The sequence below is a fragment of the Sorex fumeus genome, unplaced genomic scaffold (assembly GCF_029834395.1).
Source record: "Sorex fumeus unplaced genomic scaffold, SorFum_2.1 ptg000178l, whole genome shotgun sequence".
Lineage (NCBI taxonomy): Eukaryota > Metazoa > Chordata > Mammalia > Eulipotyphla > Soricidae > Sorex > Sorex fumeus.
Window position 1 is genome coordinate 1,217,364 of NW_026606235.1, and position 26,256 is coordinate 1,243,619.

At 50.5% G+C, this 26,256-nt stretch overlaps 2 protein-coding genes across 2 annotated transcripts in view; one reads left to right on the forward strand and one right to left on the reverse strand.

Moving 5' to 3' along the window:
- SOX12 (SRY-box transcription factor 12) overlaps nt 1-26,256 on the forward strand; it is a 280,268-nt gene that overhangs the window by 83,971 nt on the left and 170,041 nt on the right. The window lies entirely within an intron of this gene.
- Nucleotides 5,792-24,877, reverse strand: TBC1D20 (TBC1 domain family member 20). The gene is made up of 8 exons (XM_056107871.1): nt 24,661-24,877; nt 16,341-16,526; nt 13,880-13,960; nt 9,666-9,852; nt 9,424-9,525; nt 7,463-7,604; nt 6,472-6,659; nt 5,792-6,192 (listed from the first exon to the last, which is right to left on the reverse strand). The coding sequence occupies exons 1-8, from the start codon at nt 24,728-24,730 to the stop codon at nt 5,937-5,939; spliced, it is 1,212 nt and encodes a 403-aa protein (XP_055963846.1). The 5' UTR covers nt 24,731-24,877; the 3' UTR covers nt 5,792-5,936.

A 26,256-nucleotide genomic window follows, 5' to 3' on the forward strand; every position in this document is an offset into this window, starting at 1 on the left:
AGACGTCGTTCTATGTGCACTCCAAACCCAGCTGCTTCTTTCTGGGGGTGTGACTGAGCTTGAAATCCAGGCATCAAACTGCCCCTGGGCCCAGCTTGAGGAGCAAGCTGTTTGGGTCAACAGTGGCTACCCCCCCCCCCACGTGGGGAGCGGGCACTGTTCTGAGAGTCAGGGCCTGCAGGCTCGGACCCTGGCTATTCACTTCCTGCTTGCCTCTCTATGGGCCTCTCCGTTGAGGAGCAGAAGGTCATCACAGGCAAGACGGCACAGATCAGTCCTGTAATGTCTGATGATTCGCAATCTGTGCTCGAGAATAAGGCATGGAGGCTGGAGAGACAGACAGCACAGGGGCTAAGGGGCTTGCCTTGCACATGGCAGACCCCAGTTTGATCCCTGGCACCGCATACACCAAGCCCTTCCAGGAGTAAGCCCTGAGCATTGGGAAAAAAGTGAATAAAGCATGGGCTGGGATGTCCGTCTTGTTGTGGCCCGACCTCATGGCTGAGGCCCAAGTTCCCTTCTACGGACACGCCCTCTTTGCCTGCCCAGCTGCCCTGCCCGACACCAGTGTTCTAGGCTCTGCTATCTGGGAGACCTCCTTATGATTGGTGGGAATTCTGCCAATGCTCAGCTCAGCTTAAGTCCTGCCAGCACCTCCCCGATTCTCCCACACCAGACGGGACAAATCCAGGCTGCCTAGAATTAACAACAAACCCCCTAAGTGTTGTCCGTCCAGAATGCTGCATCTCCATGTCACAGCCCCAGTGGGACATTTACCCATCCTGTCAAGTCAGAGCTAAGAATGCCCCTTTGGTTCAGTCATTTGAGGGAGGGTTCACAGAACTCAGGAAGAGACTAGGTTTAGTCATGTCTTACAGAGGCCCCGACGCAGAGTCAAGTGGAAGTGACAGAGAAGGGGAAGCTCTCCCAGCACCTCTATTTCAGAGGCCAGAAAACCTGGGATCTTCTGAGGATCCAGAGAGCTCAATCTCCAGCCTCTCTGCCCCTTGCTTGAGATCAGCGTGTAACTTTGAAGTTCACCCCTTTGATCACTTGGTCTTTCCGGAGTGGGACACTCCTGTTACAAAATGCCGCAGGAGCATTCACTGGCCCTGCTCTCTAGATCCACAACTAAATCTCTGAGATGGAACCAAGTGGCTCCAATTAACAGATACTGGTTTCCTGGCTGCAAACTCCGAGGTGCCCTTGGGAGGGGGGGTGGTTCGAGGCGGATCGAGTATCCCGTTAAAGCCCCAACAGCTGCACCCACTACCCACAGCTGCTGCTACACCAAAGGCCCAATTCTGTTTGTCACGAATAATCTCAGCAGAGACACAGAACAAAAAATTCTAGGTACAGGTACACAGTTTTTCACACAGAACTCTGGTGTCTTCTCAGTGTGGACGGGTACTCCTCCCCAACCCCCCAATACTTCGGTAAGTCCTGGCAGCCTCGCCCACTTCCCACAGCCACCACCTTCTCAATCATGGCCCAGTTAGTAGAGATCCGAAAGTTCTGGACCATGCAGTTGCATATGAGCTGTGCAACACCTCCAAATGCCACAATAACGACACTCCAGTAGGTGCACACTGGAAAGTAATACAGAAGCTAAATGCAACAAACAGAAACAACACATTCCACCGCCTCCAGGTAAGCCCAGCTTCAAAGATGCATAATTTTTTTATTTTTATTTTTTGCACTATGGATCACACCTGGCGATGCACAGGGGTTACTCCTGGTTCTGCACTCAGGAATTACTCCTGGAGGTGCTCGGGACAATATTGGATGCTGGGAATCGAACCTGGATCGGCCGTGTGCAAGGCAAAATGCCCCTACCTGTTGTGCTATTGCTCCAGCCCCTCATGATTACATTTTGAAAGAAATTGACTAGCTGAAAATATTTCAGGATTCACCAGTCCTGGCTGAAATCTCGGGGGTTACCTGGGTGGGGGGCAGTCTAAGTCCCCGCCCTAATGAAGCCCTGGCAGCCACATTCACACTGCACCAGCCGCCACTATCCCCATGGGCAGACTGAGCTCTGCAGAGATGCCAAACTACTGAAAATTTCAGGTACACGGGTTTTTTTTTGGAGTGAAAACTTGGGGTTTTCTTGCAGTAGTGGCTGGATTATCCCTCAGACCACCTTATTCCCTGCTCTTCCAGAAGCCCTGGTAGCCACACCCACATTCCATCACCGCCACCATACAAGCTCAAGGCCCAGTTAAATAGTCTGGATTTTCTGGAGCAACATCTCCAAGCTAATACTAACATCCCAGTAGGGACACGCCAGATTGGATGGGACTGTAATGAAGCCAGCTAGGCTCAATGAACAAAAATATCCACACAAGGCTCAACTAGCAATAGCAGCTTAGCAAACCCTCAGATGAAAACTTATTTTTCCCATGGTGAGATACAACAATTTTCATAAATCTTTTTTTACTGAAGTATTTCTTCTGTTAGTTCCATTAGCCATGTGGTGGTAACAATATAAAAGAAATTACTGGGGGCCTGCTACGGGGGGACAGGCTTGGGGGATGGTTGGGGAGACAGGAAGAGGTCAGTCTTGTGGTGACACAGTTGTGGGAACATTGAAAGCCCATAACAACTGTATTATGAGGCTTGTAAGTCAGTGATTAAAAAAAAAAATAAAGCCCCATGAGGACCAGGGACACAGCTCAAACGGCTGAGCACAGGCTTTCCATATGGAGGTGGGGTCTGATCAAACACGGCCCCCCAACAATGCCAGGAACAACTCCCAGTACAGAGCTGGGAGTAGCCTCTAAGCTCTACAAGGTGGGGCCCAAGAACAAAGACAGGAATTCCATAGTTAGGGACTGGAGACAAACGGAGGGCAGGGAGATAGTCCAGGATGTAGGGCGCTTGCATTGCACGCAGCAAATCAGGAGTCCTTTCCCAGGCACTACATATGGTCTCCAAGCCCACAAGAGTAATCCCTGCGTGCACGGGCAGGAGTAAGCCATGTGTTTTGTTGGGTGTGGTCCCCAGACCAGACCCCTAACCACAAGACAAAGTCAACGTATCACGCACACCCTTCCTTCACAGTTTCAAGCACCAAACTATTCTTAACCAACACCACAAATGGAATGCGGCCTTCTAGAGGGGTTAGTAGAGCTCTGCCAGCAATCTCTGCGAATCTGTCCTTGGGCCCAGAAGTGACCCCCCCCCCCCACACACACACACAACAGGGTTTCCTCCTGGGGCCGGACGCATCCGAGGCAGAGGCCAGAGGCACCCGGGCCCACGCCGGGTTCCCACAGAATGCAGCCGGGAGTGTGGCCTGTTGGTGAGCGCTGAGTCAACGGCTCCCCACAGTTTCCCTGTGGAGAGAGATGACACGCTGGGACCTAATGGGGTCCCAGGCCCAGGGTCAGCCTTTACAGCTACAGGCATGTCCAGAACGACGCATGAGACATGGAGAACTGGTCAGGTATCCCCCAGACTAGTGGCAACACCCCTCTGCTACCTACCTGTGAGCAGAGGCAGCCGCTGCAGTCACACTTCCTGGGGCGAGGCGAAGACAGGCCGGAGCAGGGCAGGGCAGATGCCGAGCAGGGTTCATTTCCCAACAAGCGGGGGACAAGGACACGAGGCTTAGTAACCACATATGGCTGTTTATTTCATAGAGGGCTCTGTACAAAATATTTACACATATTCTTTACAGAATAGTAAACCAGCGGAAGGTAAAAAGATAATGCTCTCTTCTCTTCGGCAGGGAAGAATCCTGATGTCAGCAAAGCTGTAAAACAAACGAACTTTCTCCTTTGGCCACACCGGAAGCAAACGCCACTTGCTGCCTGGGATCGGAGGCTGTGGCCTCCGGCCCCTGAACACACACACACACGCACCTCCTCTCCTCTCCCTCCAGCCCTTCCTTCAGTATGCCCAGATGCCTGGGTCCCTGGCCGGAGGCCGGAGGGGTGTGGCTGTGTCCATTTGCAGAGATGACAGACAGGAGGACAAACACGTGGCACGAGTGTAGACGGCGGCAGCAGCAGCAGCTCTGGAGAATCTGTCCTGCTGGCCCACCACGCTCGAGTCATCCGCCCGTGACCTCACACTCACCCTCGGGAGAGTACCCGTCACTCTGAGAGCGCCAGGTTCTAAAGTGCTTCATGGACTTCCGTGGCGACAGCCTGCCCGACCGCTCTGCGCTGGCCGGTCGGCCACCAGTGCGATGACCCGGCTCTGCGCTGCGGTCATGTGGGAGGCCTGAGGTCTGGGGGTGGTGGGCGGAGTGCTTCTGGCAGCTTCCCCGGAAGAAAGGATCTGCCAAGAGAGAACAGTGCCCAGGAAAGACCAGGGAAAAAGAATACAGCTGCTTCTGCCGTAGGCGCAATTCTTTAAAGCAGCGGAAGGCACTTTTTTTTTTTTAACCCCAAGCCAGAGTTCATCTGAAACAATGAAACAAACCTGGCTTGGCTTACAGGAGCAGGTGTCCTGGAAGGAATGAATGATCTGTCTTGTTCCCTAAGTCCTGGGGAGCCCGCGGCAGTTCTTCGGGCAGTGGGGTGTCCTTTCTGGGTGCGGACGGGTCCCCAACAACATTTCCAACCAGGAAGGAGAGACCAGCTTTAAGGAGAGAAATCAACCCCCTCCCCCCCAAAAAAAAAAGCAGCCAAGGCAGTGAGTGGGCATCCGTGCAGGAGCAGAAGGGATGATCTGAGGAAATGGAAAAAATGAAGGAAGGGAGGGAAACTGAACAAGTTGTGGGCACTTTGGAAACGGTAGGGATGTTTTACAAAAAGCAACACTGGCTAAGTAAAATGTCAAAAGAAAGAAAACCTCAGAGTGGGCCCAGAGCAGTATCACAAGCTTCCATGTGGCAGATCTGGGTTCGATCCCTGGCATCCCATATGGTCTGCTCTGAGCACTACCAGGAGTAATTCCTGGGTGCAGAGCCAGGGGTAACCCTTGAGCATTACTGGGTGGGTGACCCCAAAACAGATAAAACAACCAGGGGCCGGAGCAAGAGTACAGTGGGTAGGTAGCTTGCTTTGCATGTAGCCAACCTCAGTTCAATTTCAGGCATCCCATATGGTCCCCTGAGCACTGCCAGGATTAATTCCTGAGTGCAGAGCCAGGAGTAACCCCAGAGCATCACCCGATGTGGCCCCAAAACAAAACAACAAAACCAAAAACCCCAAAACCTCAGAGTCAGTACCTCATGCTTCTGAGTTCTACAGGAACTCTTAAAAATGAAGGTACTTACATCTTAGATGTATGTTAGTCTGAAAAACAGTAATAAAGGTACCTTTCATAAGCTATGTCATGTGGCTGTGGATAAGAATACAGAGGTGAAAAGGAAAAGAAAAGGAGGAGGGGAACACCAAGCAAAACCACGCTAGGTCTGTGCCCTGAAATGAACATTCCTTCCCAGATGGCTGGAAATGCCCAAGTGAGTTCTAAGTGGAAAACAGGTTCACCTAGTTCACATGTCCCTTCAATTCCGATCAGCAAAGGAGCAGCTCCTGAGGGGTTCACCTGGCTCTGGGTGAGCACTCCTGCCCCTTGGTTCTGTTCCCAGGTCCCACTTCTTTGGCAAAGCTCCTGTCCCCCTTGTCTGGCTGATGCAGACAGAACAGGAGGAGCCGTGAGGAGCGAGCTCAGCGGTCCGGCTTCCTCACCACTGGGCAGCCGAGTGGGCCCCCAGCTGCCAGGCGCAGAGGGTTATCAAACACAGCTGACCCCAACACACAAGGAGACAGCCCGGAGCCCACTCAGCAGCTCACGGTGCGGAGGAGAGTGCCACACCCAGCTGCCACGTGGCAGGGAAACCGTGGGCCACCAGGGAAATGGGGCAGGAAGAGAAGACCCTTGCCAGAGACCCTTTTAATAAAGGAGCCCCGACCCTCCCTGCCCCAGATGGAAGCGCGAGACCTCGCCGTGGTAGGTGAGAGGCAACGCCCGCCTCGGCCCTAGGGGAACAGCTGCAGCTGAAACTTGGGAGCCCACTCCAGGGCACTCTTCACCACGGCCAGAGCGGCCGCTCCCAGTGCCACCGTCAGTCCCATCACTGCCAGTTTCACAAAGCGGCTGGTCCGGGGCTTGGTCAGGACATCTTTTGTTCGGTCCTCAGGCCGCAGAGCTGCCCGGAACCGCTGCCGCAGCACCATGTCGGGCTTCTGCTGGGCGGAGGCCAGCTCAAAGTCTTTGAAGGTAGAGGCTGCCGTTCTGCAGAGGGGAAGGAGACAGAGGAAAGGAGATGGTCTGCACGGAGAAGGGAAGGGAAGGGAAGGGAAGGAGAGCGACAGTGAACGGGCTGAGGGTGGAGCCACCCATTTACTCGGGAAGGACGCGTCTTTGAGAACAATCCCTGGAGGCGGGAGTGAAGAGTGGGGGTTCAGAAGTCAGGCGACATCCCTCAGCCCTAGCCCCGCCACACGCAGTCTCGCATCACTACTGCCCGCCTCTGGGCACCCCCTGCTCAACCAACACCTTGCCCTCACTCACTGCTCTGCTTGCTGCTGGGCAGCCGCCTCCCGGGCGAGTTCGGATGGGGGAAACTGAACAAAGAGGTCTCCTGCTCTACTGATCAGCGTCTCATAGGGCAGGTCCTGAGGGATCTGGGACAACAGGTGGTGGACTGAGGCCATGTCGCAGTCACAATCCAGGACTTCCTGTTCTCGATACAACACGATCTACGGGGAGCAAGGCCTGACATCAGAGACCAGAACACACAGGGCCTTCGCCATTTGCATCGCATCCTACTCAGAGAGGAATTTGGGCTGGTACCAGGCAGGGCTCACCCCCAACGTTCCACAAGCTCTTGTATCCACCTAGCAAGCCCGAACGTCCATATCTCAGGGCTTCTCCAACTGACCTGGCCCTTTCTACTAGAGGCAAAGTTCCCTCCGGCAATATTTAAAGCTGATCCTTAAAGGAGGGAGAATCTTTCAGGAGGAAGGAGAGGAGAGGGATTACCAGGAGCTCGTTGGAGCTCCAGTACTGATGGACCAGTCCCGAACAGCCAGAACAGTCTGGCCCCACAGCCCCCGCTCTACAACCCCTCTGATGATCCAGACCCTTCTTATACCTTCAGCTCTCCCATCCCAACCAACCACAAGCCACCCCCACTTTCTACCCCAACACCACACCCGTTCTTTTTAAGATCTGGTGTTCTGCAGTTTGCCTAAGTGTGCCAGCAGCTATCAATAGGAACACTGATAATTTACAAGAACATTTTTTAAAAATGCTCAAAATAATCAAATTGATAAATACGTCTGCTTAACTCTGGCTGACTGGCATTTTCAGAATGCCAAAGCATTCTTTACACAGAGCATTTCCCCTCCACCTCTGACCCACCAATGACACACTGAATCATGTTCAGGCATGAAAGCGCTTGCTGTCTTTCACGCCTCTGTGTAACCCCAGGGGCAGGGGATAGGATCAGGCTAGGATGGGGAAGGGTGAGTCTATCTGCTGGCTCAGGGCCTGAACCTACCACAGCTGCAAAATAAATGGGCATCAGAGGGTGGCAGGCCAGGAAGAAGTCGTATAACCGCACGATGTGCCTGAAGTCAGACAGGACGTGTCCAAACCAGGTGATGAGCCAGCTGAGGGCAAAGATGGTCCCCACTTCAGCACTAGGAGCAAGGAAAGACAGATGTTAGGGTCCCCACCTCGTCAGCCAGGACTTACATCTTTCCAATGTGCAGAGGAAGTATTTGGGAAACATCCTCTCTGGAAAGTCAGCCCCCGAGGAACTCAGTGCTTTCTCTGCATAAAACATGAGATCCTCGGAGCTGGAGTGAGAGCACAACAGGTAGGGCATTTGCCTTGCACGCGGCCAACCCGGGTTCGATTCCCAGCATCCCATATGGTCCCCTGAGCACCGCCAGGAGTGATTCCTGAGTGCAAAGCCAGGAGTATCCCCTGTGCATCGCCGTGTGTGACCCAAAAAGCCAAAAAAAAAAAAAAAAAACCCCAAACCCCACGAGATCCTAATACACAAGGAGAATTCTGGGGGCCTCTCTCACTGAGTATTCTAGCGGCAAAACAATGTCCATAACAGGAACAAGGAGAAACAGGATCCTGGAGGCCCAAGAGATCGTCCAGGGCAAATGCTTGCCCTGCATTTGTCTGACCAATCCCTAGCACCACCAGGGGTCCGCCAGGAGCAATCCCTGAGTTCAGTCAGTCAGGAGTAAGCCCTGAACACCATTGGGTGTAGCTCCACAACCCCCCTACACACACACACACACACACACACACACACACACACACCTGCCCACCCATACCAGTTTTCTAGGATCTTTTGGGGGCGTACACACATATCCTCAGGGGTTTGAAAATACATCTGTGTTAGGTTATTAGAAACATCTTTAGACACAGCCATTTTTTAAAATATAACAAGGCATTGGCAAAAGACATATTTTCAACTGAATGGAAGAGAGAGGAAAAAATCCATGAGCAATTTCACAAAATATTACTTCTCCTTTCCATTTGGTGACTAAAATCGCTGACTTTGTCTTCCTTGCCTCTAGCATCCGGGGTTTCCCAAAGTGGGAACCTCTACTGGGGGAGGGGAGGGACCCTGAAACACTGTGGGTGGGTGGGGGACACTGTCATCTCAGGTGTAATTGGGAGGCACTTTATTTTCAGGAGGAAGCTGAGTGCTTTTATGTTTCTGAAAAGGAGAAAGTAGGTTGAGTAAGTCTGAGATCTGTGTTCTTGGTCTTTCAAGACTCAATGCCTTGCTCTTGGCATATTTTCCTCAAAGCCTACCTTGGCATATTTTTCTTATCGGTTTCTTCCCACTAGAGGTGAACTCCTCTAGGACATGGGCTATGACATTTCTCATTTCCCCACAAGAGCAAGGCATTGGACAAGAGCTCTAGAGCTGTGTATAGATGAAGCATCCAGATTGCTGGTGTGTGGAAAGGACAAAGAGCATTTTGTTGTTGTTGTTGTTGTTTTGGAGTCATACCTGGAGGTGCTCAGGGGTTACTCCTGGCTCTGCACTCAGGAGTTACTCCTGGACATGCTTGGGGGACCTTATGGGATGCCAGGGAATCTGATCCGTGCTATGTGCAAGGCAAGTGTCCTACCCACTGAACTATCTCTCCGGTGTAGTAAGAGCATTTTAAAAAAGCCTCAAAAGAATTAAGCTAGAAGGGGCTGGAGAGATAGCACAGCAGGTAGGGCATTTGCCTTGCAGGCGGCCGACCTGGGTTCAATTTCCAGCATCCCATATGGTCCCCTGAACACCATCAGGAGTAACTCCTGTGCATCGCCGGGTGTAACCCAAAAAGCAAAAAAAAAAAAAAAAAAAAAAAAAAATTAAGCTAGAAATTAATACCAATGAACCTAAGATGGGGATGAGACTATGAGGAAAGATACAGACCAGAAGAAAACTGCAGGAGATGTGTGCGTATGTACACGTGAGTGCAGGCACATACATACCTCTGCATGAAGTCATGGAGCTCTGGATTCACCTGGTCTATGATGGGCATCAGATAGTTTAATATGTGCTTGGTGTTGTCCATTGTTGGATCCATGAAATCCCTAGAGGGAGAAAACTCAGTGAGCCCTGATCAGACCACGCAATTAGATCCGGGGTAAGGGCAAAGCAGGGCCCAAAGCATTAGACAAACTGACAATACAATGGAGTGACACCCCTGTCCTGGACGCCCCCGCACTGGTACCTGAGGTGATGGGTAGACAATTTTTCTACCAGGGATGTCGCCAGATCATCTCCTACCACCAGCAGAAACGTGACCACGATGTCATGGTAGCCCTGGTAGTAATGCAGCTGCGGGTTGCGCTCCAAGACGAGGAGGATGATGTCGATGAGCTCCTCCTGCAGCCCTTCTCTCTGCTCTTCCGGCATACCTAGGGAGAGGCGTGGGCAGAGGCACGGAACGCGTCACGCAGTCTACAGACACAGAGGCCAGGAGGGCAGCACCAGATTTTCCCAGGAGAGAGTCTTCTCAGAGGGAGTGAGATGCTACTGGAAATTCCTATCAAGGCTACACACGCCATTGATCCCACCAGGGAACAGCAGGCAGAGCTGCAGACCGGCATCTGACAAGGCAGGGTGGGGATGGAGGAGTCCAGATGACATTCTCTTCATCGACTCACTGCAGCTCACAACCCTGCAAGTACAGGGCTCACTGGGCAGCTGTGTCCAGTGAGATGCACGGCAAACACTGGCACCACCGCTCTGGAACTGCTACCAAGGGGACCCAAGGGAATCCGAACTAAACAACAAAAAGGTACTAGACAGACCCGGATCGAGTATAACTGTGTACTAACAGGCACAAAGATGCAGGAATGATTTCAGGTTTAGAAAGGGTAATGGGGGGCTGGAGTGATAGCACAGTGCGTAGGGCATTTGCCTTGCACAAGGGCGACCTGGGTTCAATTCCCAACATCCCATATGGTCCCCCAAGCACGGCCAGGAGTAATTCCTGAATGCATGAACCAGGAGTAACCAGAAGCCATCTGCCCTGAGCCCCACTGGGAGTGACCCCTTAACACAGAGCTCAGGAGTGAGCCCCGAGCACCACCAGGTGTCTCCCCAAGACAAACAGGCTAGTGAGATACAGTTTAGCAGGAAATACATCAATTTTCATTTCCTTTTCCTATAAAGACATTACTAGAATAAATGATGAAATATAAATGAAATCAGGTTAGGTAATAGTATTGTTCAATGTTGTAACTGATTTGGTAGGTGTAGCTGTGATTATGCAAGAGCCCTGTTTTTAAGAAATCCTGAAATATTTAGGGGTAATAGGAAACATGTATTCTTAAGTAATTCAGGAAAAGTTTTCATGTAGTCAGAGAATAAAAAAAATTTAAAGAAATTTTTAAAAATATGGTGACATGTTCATAAAGAAATGTGGGCAGTGGCCAGACAGATAGTACAGTGGGCAGAGCACTTGCCTTGCATTCAGCTGATGCTAGGTGGATCCCCAACACTCCATATGTATCCCCATGACTCTCCAGGAATGACCCCGGAGCACAGAACCAGGACAAAGTCCTGAGCATGCAGGGTGTGGCCTGAACCCAGCCCCTCTGCCAAGTAAGAGAGAGAAATTTACATAAAAGCTATCTAGGGAATTCTTTAGTCTATGTTTCAATGCGTATACAATTATATAAAAATAAGAAGTAGGAGTCAAGTGCTCCCCTCCATACTAAACACTGATCTTCCTGACCCAAAGATGGGGCTGGACTCAGAGAACCTGTCTTGAGAGCTCTTTTGGAGCACCAGCTGGTTCTGGGAATGAGCAGAGGGGTACCTGAATTCTGGCTTTTAGTATGAAAAATGCCAAACCCTGACATTATGAACCTCTTAGAAGAACAGCACAGAGCACTACTTTTCTATACCTTTTTCTTTTGGGGTTAAAAACAGATATTGTGAAAGCAACTGGCTAATGTAAGAGCCCACTCTAAATCCACAAAGGGTTTAAAAAGAGAACAACGGGAGTATGGTGCCGCCAGCAGGTCAATCTGTACCTGTGAGGCGAGTGCATCAGCAGCCTGGTGGCGCCTTCAGACTTCCAGATACCCCAAAATTGCTGCTGTGCCTTTGGCCAGACCCCAAAAGCTTGGGGGAAAGTTTGCCAAGAAAGTAAACGGCCAGAGTTAGGTATGTGGGAGACACACCCACAAACCACCTCCGGCTCAGCTATATAATTGCAGGCATGGCCTCTCTGGTTCCTGATCGAACTGCTTAACGGCCATGATCCCAGAGACTCAGAAACAAATCTCGAACCCCAATGGCTTTTGGAAGAAATCCCTCCAGATTTATTTGTTAAAATTTCATTATTTCAAAACTGCGTGGTCACTACTACTGCTGCGCGACATCCTATGTTATTCATAACCAGCAATAGAAAACAAATTGCCTACTGCTGCCTTTTCGGCAGAGCTGAGTGTTGGGGTAAAGTCCCAAATAATAATGGTGGGTCTGGTGTCAAAATATTGAATGTAATCAAAGTAGAGGGAGAGTAATGTGGAAATCATCTGCCCACAGGTAGGGAGAGGGTGTGGGATAGGGGTATACTGGGGTTTTTGGTGGTGGAGAATGGGCACTGGTGAAGATACGAGTGTTTCATTGTATGACTGAGACTTAACCTGAAAGCTTTGTAACTGCTCTCATGGTGATTCAATAAATAAAATTATGAAAAAAAAAAGGTGGTGTTCATGCCCAATTCAATCAGCCTAATCAGTGGCTGAATAAATAACAGTACTCCTACATTAAAAAAAAAAAAGAAAAAAGAAAAAGAAATAAAATAAAATAAAATGGGGGTGCCAATCCCTCAAAAAAAAAAAAGGTTAATTTCTTGTCCTTAGTTCCTTTCCCTTTTCCAAAAATGCAGTTTTAAAAGGGGAGCAGGGGGTGTTGGGGAGGCTGGAGGGTGAGGAGACAAGAGAAAAATGGAATAATCGAAGTACTGTGGCACGTAAGGTAATGTGAAAACAAACTAAATTCTTTGTATAAAAGGGGTCAGATAAGCTGAGAAGAACTCGAATGCAAAGTATGAAACCACGAGAAAAGTCAAGCTCACAGAAAGACTATACGAAACAGATGGATGTCATAAAAATAGAAGAGAAAAAAAGGGTTCTAAGGGAAAACAGACAATGAGACAATGTAAGAAACAAAATGGGATAAAATTTGTCCTGTGAAGTCTCGTCCAAGTCGAAGGGAAAAAAAAAGGAGCCAGAACCAGGAACTGCTTTTATCAAATCAAGGTGGCAGGCTACTGGCATCAAGAGGGCCTTTCCAGGAAACGGCGCGGAGCAGGTTAGAGGGCCCTTCAACAATTCCAACCCAAGCCTGGTCTCAGAAGAGAGAGCTACAGATTACATAGACTCTTGTTCCTGTGTGGCCTAACATAATGCCACAGCCAAAGGAAAAGAAAATGAAGACAATAGTCATGCCAATTTTTCCCCGAGGGTGGTAAGGCAATGTGAGAACACACTTAATTTTATTATTATTTTTATGGGGGTGTTTTGGGCGGTGTCTGGTGGTGCTTACTCCAGGTGTTCTGTGCTTAGGGGAGCATAGAGGAGTACCTGGGTGGAATCCAGGTCAGTGGTGTGCCCACCAAGTGTCCTGCCCACTGTCCTTCCTCTGAAGTCCCCAGCACAGCAGACACAGACACAAACTCTTTCAATATGCAGAGAACAGCTTCCTCTCTAGAGCACGGGATCCAACACATCTATCGCCAAATGAGGAAATTAAAGAGCTTGACAATGTCTACTTCTCAATCAATCTTTAAAGCCACACTGGCAGGCCAGAAAGTCAGGCTGAGCACATGCTGCATGTAGGCCCAGGGTCTAGCCCTGGCACTGCAGGGTCCCCCAGAACTGCTGGGAGAGACCCCCCCTGAACAGAGCCAGGAGCAGACCTCTAAATACACATAATAAATGAAGCCAGACCGATGGCTTCGGCAATTCCAGTGAAGGTCGTTCTATGGCTCTGAAGGGTATTGGGGGCTGGAAACCCTTTTCCTCTCATTCATCAACTCTCAGTCATGGGAAAGTGGTTCTAGTCCAGGCTCTGAGTATACCCGAGCCCACCAAAGGACAACTCACAGGAGACAGAGTCATAGCTCAGCAGATAAGGCGTTGGCCTTGCACGTGGCTGATCGAGGTTCAATTCCCAGGAACCCATATGGTTCCCTGAGTACCACCAGGAGTTAGCCCCTGAGCACTGCCGGGTGTGACCCAAAGACCAAAGGGGGAAAGAAAAGAAAAAAAGGACAACTCCATAACGGGAGACAGGGTCTCCTGCCTGTTTGGCCTCAATGAGTGCTGGGGTCAAAGAGCCTTGACTCTAGCATGTGCAACCACAAGAAAGCGAGAGTAACGAGGCCGAGGAGTCTCGTGTGACAAGACCAGGAGAGCGTCTCACCAGGAGGGAAGCGCCGCAAAGACCGCCTGACATCCAGAAGCACTTGCTGGTAGTCCTTGCTCATCTGTCGTAAGTCCTTCCCTGTGGGGGGAAAGAGAACACGTGAGCGAGGGGCTGGCTGGGAGCAAAGACCTGGCAGACAAAGTCCGGATTTATCTGAAAGAAGCTCTGACCCAAGACAAAACGGAACCTAGTGAGTTCCAAACCGGCTGCCTCCTCAGGAGAGGAGGGTGCGGATGAACAGAGGCAAGAACGGGAGGGGACTGACCGAGCCAGTCGGGGGCCCCTGTGCATCTCTCAGGGGCTGCTTGGAATTTCAGGGTCCACACTGGTCAAACGGAGACAGTCCCTTCCCTGTGTACCTGCCAGGCTACTGTGAGGCTCAGAGAAGATCCTGCATGAGGAGGGGCCGGAGCGCTCATACAGTGGGCAGGACGCTTGCCTGGCATGCGGCCAACACCGGTTCCCTCCCCGGCACCCCATTTGGTTCCCCCAGGTCCTGTCAGAAGTGATTCCTGAGTGATCCCTTAGTCAGCCAGGAGGAAGGCCCCTGAGTAGTGCTGGGTATGGCGCCCAAACAAACAAACAAACAAACAAAAGCAAAAGTCCCAAAGGTGGAAACTAGCAACAAGAACCCCGACCTCTGCATAGTTCAGGGAGACCGACTGAGCCTGAGGTGTACTAAGCCCAATTCACATGAGGGAAGAGAGGTTGAACCAAAGGCTAAAACAAGGCCCCACAGACCAAAGGTGGCATCTGTGTTCAGCTGTGGAGCCAAGACAGCACGAAGGAGACCCACTCTCTCTGTTACACTATACAGCAGGTGTGCCGTTCCCTGGAGCCGAGTGGAGTGTTACGTAACAACTGCACATGTCCTCCTCCTCGAGGAGAAACCACACCACCAGGGTCCTTGCCCTGCACCCACGCTCTACACCCACATCATCCTGCAGAGGTGTGGGAAACGGTGGATCCAAGAGAGTCGACTCAGAATGGGGGAACGGTAACTCTTTCTCCCCCGAAAAAGCTGACTGCTCCCAGGCTGCTGGTGCCAAAGATAACAACAGGCAGCAACTTAACACCAACAGTCTCCCCCGCGACACTGTCCTGTTTTCATCTGCCCAGCACCTGGCACAGAGAGCACAGTCAATATCTGCCAAATGAATGGAAAAGTCCCCAGTGCCTGGACGTGTGCCACGCATACCGAGAAAGCAGGGAATGTCTGTTCAGTGAATGAATGACAAAGCAAACTCCTTATTCTGCAGCACTTGAAAAAGTCTTTCATTTTGTACCGTACTCCGAGAAAGACCTTCTACTACACAGGCCTTACAAATCAGTTAGCAAGCTAGGCACAAAATTAAGCAACTTAGGAATTCAAAGGGATCTCAGAATTTCCCAAGAAAAAGGGATTTTTAAAGGATAAACTCTCCCTGCAGCCTCATGTTTCTCAAAATGTAGTCCATCTGCATCGTAATTACCTAGGGTGCTTGTTAAGAGACAAATTTCCACAACCTACTTCTAAGCAAATGGAATATACTCCCTATCAGTCGACCCTGGTACTGGAGGTAAAACCCAGGGTCTCACAAATTCAAAGTCTGTGCTCTACGGTTGAGTCTCATACCTGGTCCCCAGAAAATACATTGTTTTCTTTTCTTTTTGTCTTTTTTAGCTAAACCAAGCAGTGCTCAGGGATCACTCCTGAAGGTGTCGAAGAACCATATGGAGTGCCAGTGATCAAACCCAGGACAGCTGTGTGCAAAGCAAGCTCCTTACCCACTATCCTATCTCTCCAGTCCCTGGAATGTGCATTTTTAATATACTCCTCAGGCTCAACAATGAAAGCTACCTATCTAACACAAGGCAATTCCAATTTTGAATAAAATTCTACTTACTGGGGCCAGAGAGAGAAATTTCAGCTGAGCACAGAGCAGGGAGTAAGCCGTGAGCACCACCAAGTATGTCCCAGCCCCCCAAAAAACCCTAGTCTGATCTTATTTTCAAGGTAGGCTCAACCATAACTTAAAATGCCTTAGATTAATTCCTCTATTCTTGGTTTTAGAAAAACACAGAAGGACAGAGAGACAACTCAATGAACAGAGTGCATGCAATGCTGCGAACCTGATTCAAGTACTGGGCCAGGGTGATAGTACAAGGCAAGGCATTTGCCTTGCACACAGACAACCCAGCTCTAATCCTCAGTATCCCAAATAGTCCCCAGAACACTGCCAGGAGTAATTCCTGAGTGCAGAGTCAGGAGTAACCCCTGAGCACTGCCTGCTGTGTCCCCCAAAAATAAACAAATTCCCAGTACCGTACGTAGTCTCCAGCACAGAACTGCACAGAGCCAGAGTGTACCCCACTTTCCCTGGGCAATAAATAAAATTATTTATTGCACAGAAAGAAAAGATTCTGAAACCAGTTGGTCTCCCAAAAAGCTGCCCTCGCAGTCCATGCCAGCCCTCACCTGATGTAGGCGGGGGGTCACTGGTGCTGATATTGAGGAGTTTGGGCCACACTTTGCGCCGGATCTCATTGGTCAGGAGGCCCCCCTCACTGATCGCCATGCGTCTGAGTGCAGCCACATCCGTGGGGTCACTGTTCAGAGCCTGCTGAATCTCTGCTACTTTCTTTTTCCTTTTGGCACTGAAGTCTGCAAAACAAAGGGGAATGAGGGAATGAGCATCATAAGGGACATGTTCTGTCTGCTTTCTTTTCAGAACTCGGTCTACAACTAGTTTGAGGTACAGACACATATTTCTTGGTTTTTGGTTTTGTTTGGGGTTTTGGACCACTCCTGGCGGTGCCTGGGGAGACCATACGGGGTCCCAGGGATCAAATCTGGGTCAGCCGCATGCAAGGCAAAGACCCTTACCTGTGCTGCGTTATTGCTCCAGCCTCTGGATGAGTATTTCTAAAGTTAACTAATAAATAATTAACACATAAAGTACAAACCAGTAAGGAGACAAAACATACAAGAAATAAACAAATAGGGGCCGGAGCGATAGCCGGGGGGGGGGGGGGGGGGGGGTGTTTGCCTTGCAAGCGGCTGACCTGCGTTCAATCCCCGGCATCCCATAGGGTCCCCCAAGCACGGCCAGGAGTAATTCCTGAGCTGCAGAGCAAGGAGTAACCTCCGAGTATTGCTGGGTGTGACTCAAAAAGAGGGAAGAAAAAAAAAGAAAAACAAATAGGCCGGAGAGATGGTCAAGGGGAAGTTATGTGCTTACTCAACATGTAGCTCATCAGACTTTGACTTCCAGCAATGTATAGTCAACACAAAATTTTAAGACATAATCTTGTTTGGAAGAAGTCTCCAGAGACTTGCTAATATGACAAACACCAAAATCATAAAACTACGTTTTCCTTTCCCCCCTCCACTTTTTTTTTTAATCACTCCCAGCAGTGCTCAGGTGACCACGTGGGGCTGAGATTATTTTTATTTATTTAGTTAGGCTTTTTTTGGGGAGGTGGGTCACAACCAGTGAAGCACAGGGGTTACTCCTGGCTCTGCACTCAGGAATTACTCCTGGCAGTGCCTCAAGGGACCATATGGGATGCTGGGAATCGAACCCGGGTCGGCCGTGTGCAAGGCAAATGCCCTACCTCCTGTACTATCGCTCCAGTCCCATGGGGCTAAGATTAAACCTGAGGCTTCCTGAATGCAAAGCCTGTGCTTAGCCCACTAACATCTCTCTGTTACCCTCACAGTCATTTTCAAACACAGAATACTGGGCTGGGGAGATAGTATACTTGGGTAAAGCACTTGCCTTGTAAGAGGCCAATCTAAGACCACTGGCACCACATATAGGCCCCTGAGCGAGGAGGAATTCTCTCTCTCTCTCTCTCTTTTTAATTTTTATTAGTGAAACACCATAAGGTACAGTTGTAAACTTACAAATTTTTGTGCTTGGGTTTCAGTTATACAATGACCCATCCCTCCACCAGTGCCCATTCTCCACCACCACTGATCCCAGTATCCCTCCCACCCCCTCTATCCCCCCATCCCACCCTGCGTCTGTGGCAGGGCATTCCCTTTTGTTCTCTTTCTTCTTTTGGGTGCTGTGGTTTGCAAGAGAGGCACTGAGTGGCAATCATGTTCAGTCTATAGTCTACTTTCAGCATGCATCTCCCATCCTGGGAGGATCCTCCCAACACCCTTTCTTTGGCGCTCCCTTCTCTATCTGAGCTGCCTTTTCCCCTAGCGTGTGTGGCTGGCCTCTAAGCCATGGAGTAAACTGCCAGGAGAAATTCTTGAACACAAAGCCAGGAGTAAGCCTTGAGCACCAATGAGTGTGCCCCCCCCGCCCCCTCCCCCAAACAAACAAACAAATCAACAAACAAGGGAACTGCACGTGGAAGAGTGTGCTGGAAGGGCAAGATTTCAGGGATAACAAAGAGTATGTGCAAAGATCTGGCCAGGAGAAAATCTATGTCCAGAAAACACACAGATATCCTGGGAGGCTGAAAGCACACTAGTAAAGGTGGCAAACAGAGCCCGGGCTGGATCTACGCTGTGATCGAGTGTGGGGTTTATCTTGCACTGAGGAGAAGGTGCAGTGGGGCCGGTGTTAACTCTGGGCCAAAGGGCCACTCTCTAGAAGACTGTTTTCACAGGCAGATCTAGGTACACAGAAGATTTTCTATACAACAGGACAGGCTTGCACAAAAAAATGAATAGGAACTGAATTACTTTCCAACAAAGAAAAACTCTGGGGCCGTAGCAACTGTACTGTGGGCAGGGCGCTCGCCTTACATGCAGCCAAACCAGGTTTGATCCCTGGCAGCCCATATGGTCCCTTGAAGCCCCTTCGGCAGTGATCCCTGAGCAAAGAGCTGGGAGTAAGCACTGACAAGTTCATTCATTCATTCATTTATCATCCTGTTATTTGTCGATTGCCTCGAGCAGGCCCCAATAACGTCTCCTTCATCCTCGCCCTGAGATTATATTCAAGGCTCTTTAGGAGAATGAGACCCATCATTGTCACTGGTATTTGGCATATTTGGTACGCCACGGGGAGTTTGCCAGACTCTGCCCTGTGGGCAGGCTACATTCGATAGCCTGCAAGTTTGTCCAAAGTAGGAATGAGATAATAAAATGTCATAAAAAGATGTCCTGATAAGATGTTGCTCGGCCGCGCGGTTCCGGGAGCTGGATTTTATAGTCTCTGAGTCTTGGCCGCTGATGGGATTACACGGCACCAGGGGGCCAGGTGGTGGGTGTGACCCCCGCCTACTGGAATTTGGAGGATCTGGGTGGAGGATGCTCAACTCCAATCCGAGTAGGCTTGGAGATCTCGGCCCCGGAACCCGCGTGGCTTTGTCCCTCTGCCAGTACCTTCATGTGTGCGGAGAGTGGTCTCGGCATGGTGGTGGCTGACAAGTGCGCCCAAAAAAACGAAACAAAAGAAAAAAGAAAAACATTTATGCGATATACATATACATACATCTATATGTTTGAGGCTACTCCTCGCCCGTGGGGTGGGGGTCTCCCCTAAAGTGCAGCGAGGGAGCGAGTCTCCGGCATGCCAGCCCCCTGAGTTGTCCAGCGCCATTTGAACTGTTTTCAAACTCAGGGGGCCCTTGCACTTTCCACAATGCAAGAGCACTTAATAATGGTATGTAAACACTACCACCTCAGATAAGCTGATATTCAGAAACCTTGTCAGTTCGCGAAGAGAAAAATTTCCTCCGTTTGTTTAGATATATATCCGTCCTGCTTCTCAGCCCAAGTCACCCACTCAGCAATCTAGGGGAAAGGAAAGTGTTGCTTATGTCCTGCTGGGGGGAAAAACTTGTTGCAATCAGTTGGCTTACCATTAGGTATTGACAAATAACGCCAGAACTTTACCTCATTGTTAACACATGGCACAGTTTTAATACCTCTCTTAATACTGTGTTCTGGTCCTATTTTAAATCCTGCATTTCAAAATCTACAATCAACTTCTCCATGGCACTTTGTGGGTACTGAATAAATAAGAACAAAATTAAGTAATTTCGCTACTGTTTCTCTGAAAAAAAAAAAAAACTGGTCTATCTAGTAAACTGCATTACCTTTCCCATCCCACTGTTAGAATAAGCTTCCTGTAGTTTCCCTGTAGATTCCCAGTAGATTCCCAGACACTTTGGCCTCTAAAAAATAACTGTGGGAGAGCACTGAAGAGAGAGTACAGCAGATAGGGCCTTGTACACGGCTGATCCAGGTTCGATCCCTGGCACCCATATGGTACCCTAGTCCTGCCAGGAAAGATTCTGTGCAGACAGTAAGGAGTAAGCCCTGAGCACTGCTAGGTGTGGCCTCCAAACCAAAACGAACAAGAAAGCACCCGCTGGGGTGGTCCAAATGTAGATTGTAGAGGTGTACATTCGGCTCCAATAGCACCTTACTCAACTCTCCCCTGTTCTAGGCATTCAATGTCAGTGGGAGAGGTGGGACAACCATGCCCACAATTTCACTGCACCTAAAGGAGAGTCCATCATGTCATAAAAAGGGAGGAGAAAACTCAGGTAAGTTTCAGTGCTTTCAGCCTCTGTTCTTTCCCTTTGCCTCACCTTCTCAGGCAGGAAACAAGGTTAACTAATAAATGACAAAATGGGGGGTGGGGGAGGAGGAAGTTGGCAGAGTGTCAGCCAAACAACTAGTTTACATCTATCTTCTTCATCCTGGAAAAGGGAAAAAACTATTCTTTGGACACTTAAAGATTAAAATTAATACCTACTGCATTTTATTGAAAATTCTTTTAAGTGGATTGCGGAGGTGGACTTGAGAATGCTACATGCAGGGTCACGACCAAAGTTCATATGAAAGTAGCACATACGACATCCAAATATCTGAACTGGGGCTGGAGAGATAGTACAGGGGTAGGCTGCTTGCCTGAACGACGGATGACCTTGGTTCCATTCCCAGCACAGCATATGGTCCCCTGAGTACTGCCAGGAATGATCCCTTGAGTACAAAGCCAGGAATAGCCCCTGAACACCACTGGGTGTGGCCCAATAACCCCTTCCCTGCTCCCCACCCCCCTGCAAAAATAACCCAAACAAACCCCCCTGAACTATTTTTTTTATTTCTTCACTGTCCACTTATGAGGGAGACTTACTATATGTTTCAAAGCTGATACTGTCCAAATTCTTTCATAGCAAAGATGTCTTGGATATCATAACTACCACAGAATGAAACAACTATCCTACAGCTGGCTACAAAATATAGGACAGTGCTATAAATAAACTGCTGGTGCCTGAAAAGTAATTCATTCAACAAAGATAAAAGAAATAATATAGGGACTTCCTGGTCTCCTCTCCATGAAAATAATCATGTTAATAAGGTACAATAGGGGCTAGAGCGATAGTACAGTGGTAGGGCATTTGCCCTGCACGCGGCCAACTCGGGTTTGATTCCCAGCATTCTATATGGTCCCCTGAGCACTGCCAGGAGTAATTCCTGAGTGTATGAGCCAGGAAGTAACCCCTGTGCATCGCCGGGTGTGACCTCAAAAGCAAAAAAAAAAAAAGGTACAATAAAGGGTGGGGATGTAGTGCAGTGGCAGTGCAAGTGTGTACAGAACCTGGGTTCAATACCTAGCAGAGAGGAGAGAGAAATAAAGGATACTCAGGGCTGGAGCGATAGTACAAGGCAGGGTGTTTGCCTTGCACAAGGCCGACCTGGGTTCAATCCCCGGCATCCCATATGGTCCCCCAAGCACCACCAGGAGTAATTCCTGAGTGCAGAGCCAGGAACATTGCCAAGTGTGACCCAAAAAGTCAAAAAAAAAAAAAAAAAGAAAGAAAGAAAGGATACTTAGGAGGAAGAATACAGGACACTAAAAGTACTTACTCTAAACCCTTCAGATAAAGATGGCTGAGGGGACTGAAAGATAAAACAGCAGATAGGGTGCTTGCCTTACACATGCTTGACTCAGGTTCAATCCCAGGCACCCCGTATGGTCCCCCCAGTCTGCTAGGAATAATCCCTGAGCCCACAGACAGAAATAGGTTCTGAGTACTGCTGGGTGTGACCCAAGAACAAAACAAAACAAAACAAAACAAAACAAAGATGGTTGAGCCCACTGACTCAAAGCTTTCCCAACTCTGGCTGAAAATCCAGGTGAAGATTTCTGCCTCAAAGCAACAGGTATCTCTCAAACACCTGGATTTGGGGAATTTAAAATCCAGGGAAGAATGAAGACCAAAAATGAGCATAAAAAACACTTAAAAACTTCTTTTCACATCAGTTCAATAAACATTATGGCTGTATATCAATCAAGTAAAGAACCTACATACTTAAAGAATTTTTTTTTGACCCCTGGCTGTTCAGGATTTATTCCTGGCTCTGTACCACTTCTGGAGGGCTTGAGAGATCGTATGGGGTACCATGGATCAAAACCTGGGCTGAACACTGCATGGAAAGAAGCTTACAACTGCTGTACTATCTCTCTAGCCCCACTAATCACAATTCTCTCTCTCTCTCTCTCTCTCTCTCTCTCTGGTTATTCCTGGCTCAGCACTCAGGAATTATTCCTGGCAGTGTTTAGGGGACCATGGGACTATATGGGATGGCAGAGATCAAACCTGGGTTGGGCATATGCAAGGCAAGTGCCCTACCCACTGTACCATCACTTCAGCCCCAATCACAATCTTATAAAGAAAAAATTCCATGCTGAGTATCTGACTTAACTTGCATATCAAAAAAGCATTTTGGGGGAGAGAGGGAGAAGTGATAGGACAGCGGGCAGGGCATTTGACTTGCATGTGGTTGACCTGGGTTCATTCTCCGACATCCCAGATGGTTTCCCCCTACTCCCAGCCCCCGAGTTCCGCCAAGAGTAATTCTTGAGTGTAGAGCCAGAAGTAAACCCCGAGCATCAGTGGGTGTGACAACCCCAAAAAAAGCATAGGAGGGGAGGTTAGAGTGAGAGTACAGTGAGTAGGACACTTGCTTTGCATGCCGCCAACCTGGGTTTGATCCCTGCCCTCCCCCCGCATATGGTCCTCTGGGTGCTGCAAAGAGTGATCTCTGAGTACAGAGTCAGGAGTCAGCCCTGAGCCCAGGAGGGTATGCCCCCTCCCCCCAAAGAAAGCTTTCCAATTTTTATTTATTTATTTTTTGCTTTTGGGTCACATCCGGCATTGCACAGGGGACCATATGGGATGCTGGGAATCGAACCCAGGTCGGCCACGGGCAATGCAAGGCAAACGCCCTACCCACTGTGCTATCTCTCCAGCCCCAAGTTTTCACAATATTTAAACAGAAGTTAAGCTCAGAATAATCAGCGATTACCTTAATCAGAAACAATGCAAGAGGGACCAGAGAGATGGCGCTAGTAAGGAGACGTTTGTCTTGCAAGGCCCTGGAACCCCATGCGGTCCCCCAAGTCCCACCAGGATTAAGTTCTGAGCATCACTGGGTGTAGTCCAAACACCAAAATACAAGTGTTGCAGCTGGTCAGTAAAGAGTGAGAGACAAACTGATGTCCCTTACACAGACACCCCTACCGCCGTGATCCCACTCCTTCCTGAGGATGACACTGGGAATCTGAACAGCAGATTATCTGATAATGGAGGACTAGCCAAGCCAAAGAGGAAAACTTTACCTGATTCCCAGCAAGTTCCTATTAAAAAACAAAGTACAACAAAGTAGCCTCTGTTCAGGATGGCCCTGGCTAGATTCAACAAACAGCACTCAAATTAGGAGAAACTCATTAACTACTTGAAATACCCCTGGCTTATTAGATATGCCAAAAAACAGTAACACCAAGTCTCACAATGGAGATGTTACTGGTGCCCGCTGGAGCAAACTGATGAACAACGGGATGACAGTGCTAGAGTGCTACTTGAAACACAAACCCAAAAAAAAAAAAAAAAAAAGACCGCTTTCCCCCAACCCGGGGGGAACAATCTCAGAGCAAACGGGGCTGATGAGGAACTCTACAAAGGAGCGTCTGAACTCTGTCAATCAATTCTTCAATATGATTAATGAGAGGGCAAACCCAAACCCCTCCTCCCCCCAAAAAACCCACTCCTAAAACTTATGGCTAATCGGTCCCCCATTCATCCACCATTCATCCAGAGAAGCAAGAAAAAAAAAACGATGAAAAGTGGGGATTGGGGCGGGGGGGGGGGGGACGTCAAGCCTCAGCAAGTGACAAGACCCCCACCTTCAGGGCCACTATGATGCCACGAGGGCAGACAGCTCACAATCACCCGGAAAGGGTGACAATGCCAAAGGGTCTCTCTTTGTCAACAAGGGGGGCACTTAAGCTCCACTTCCACCCAGGGATATGGAGAGGAAACAAACAAACAAACAAAAAGAACCAGGAAACACGACCCGCGCGGTGCCCGGAGCGCGTCAGGACCCCCTCGGGGCGACCGCCACGCGCGGGGCCAACTCATCTCCCGCCGCCCGCCCTCTCGCGCGAGCGGGACACAGGAAAAGCAGGGACAACATCGGGTCGCCCGCCGTTCGTTCACGTAGCCAAGTGACCTGCAAACTCGGGGGCGAGCCGGGGCTGCGGGGCCGGGGCGGACGGCGGCGGCGACGGAGCGGACGCTCCCGAGGGCCACGTCCTCGGGCCGGGCGCGGGCGGGGGTCCGGGAGACCCCGCCCCGTCCTCCCCGCAGGGACGCGGGCGCGTCCACGGACCCCTCTCCGAAGGACCGCTCGCCGTCCCGCGCCCCCACCGACAGAAGCCCGGCCCCCCTCGGCCTCGCCCGGCCCGGCCCCGCCGCCCGACAGCTGTCGCGGGCCCCTCGGGCAGGCCGCTCCGGCGCGCCCCGGCCGGCTTCCGTACCTGTCTTCTCGGAGCCGCCGCTCCAGCGGCTGGAGGTGGAGGCGTCGCCCTGAGCGCTCCGGAGGGCCATGCCCCGGGGGCCCGGGCCCGGGCCCGAGCCCCGGCTGGTGACGGAATGGACCGGACGCGGCGGCGGCGGCGGCGGCGGCGGCGGCCCCCGGGACCCAGCGCCCGCACGGCCCGGCAGGCTCGGCTCCGTCCGCCTGCGGCGCGCCTGCGCGCAGCACCCCGCCGGCCCCGCCCCCGCGCCGCACGTGACCTTCAGGCCCCGCCCCTCCTCGCAGGCCCCACCCCCGATCCGTCGGTGACCCGCCAGCCCGCCGGCCCAGTCCTCGCAGGCCCCGCCCCGCGCCGCGTGTGACCCGCAGCGGCTCGGTGCGGGGGCGGGAACCCGGCGCCCCGGGCGAGCTCGCTGACCCGGGTCGCGGCCGGGAGCGCTGTGGGGACTGCAGAGCCTGTCCGGTTTTGACCCGGTGTTGTAGGCAGGCTGGGTCTGTCACCCCGTATCCTTTTCTTATCTGATGAGGATAAAAGTTTCCTGCTCAGAGTTACTGGAAATAGGCTTCGCATACTGCCAAGTATGGAACAGTTGGGTTATTTGGTTTGTTTATTTTTCTGTTTTGGGCCCACAGCCGGGAGTGCTCAGGGGTGACTCCTGGCGCTGCACTCACGAGTCATTCCTGGCAGAGCTCGGGAGACTGTCTGGGATGCCGAGGATCGAACCCGGGTGGGCCGGGTGCAAGGCAAACAAACGCCCTACCCGCTCTCCTAAGCCTCCGGCCCGCGAACTCTTTGTTTTACGAAGGATTTTTTTTATCCTCCGGTTTCACTTGCTCACAAGACTTCGGGGATTAGCAGAACCAGGAGGAGCCGTTCACAGCCCATGAGGTTGTCCCGCGCCCTCTGAATCAGACAAATCTGGCTGCTCACCCAAAGGGAGCTTTGGGATGGTCAAGTGTTTGATCTTCCTCTTATCCCCTAGTAGAGTTCTTTTTCTCCAGACACCTATTCACCTGGTCACACCCCTATTGTACTAAGATAACCTCACCCAATCGCTTTTAGGCAAGGCCCCCTGAATTCCTCATCATTCTTTTTCGTTCTGTTTTGGTTTTGGGTACATCCTTCGGTGCTCAGGGGGTTTATTTTTTGGGAGGGGCGGCGGTGTTGGGTCACACCTGGCGATGCTCGCTCTGCACTCAGGAATTACTCTTGACGGGCTTTAGGGGACCATATGGGATGCTGGGGATGGAGCCCGGGTTAGCTTCGTGTAAGGCAAACTCCCTACCTGCTGTATTATCGCGTCAGCCGGCAACTTTATTTTTGGCGTGGGAGATACTCAGTGGTATTCAGGGGTCACTCATACCAGGGCTTGAGGAACCATAAGTGGTATAGGACATTGAACCCAGGTTGGCTGTGTGATAGGCAAGCACCTTAACCTGCGATATGATCACTCCAACTTTGTTCCCATCTTTTTGCTGAATTACACATCTGACCTTGTGTATTTATTTTTTGGGGGCCAAGGCACACCCGGCAGTCCTCAAGGCTTACTCCTGGCTCTATGCTCAGAGATCACTCCTGGCGGGGCTTGGGTACAAA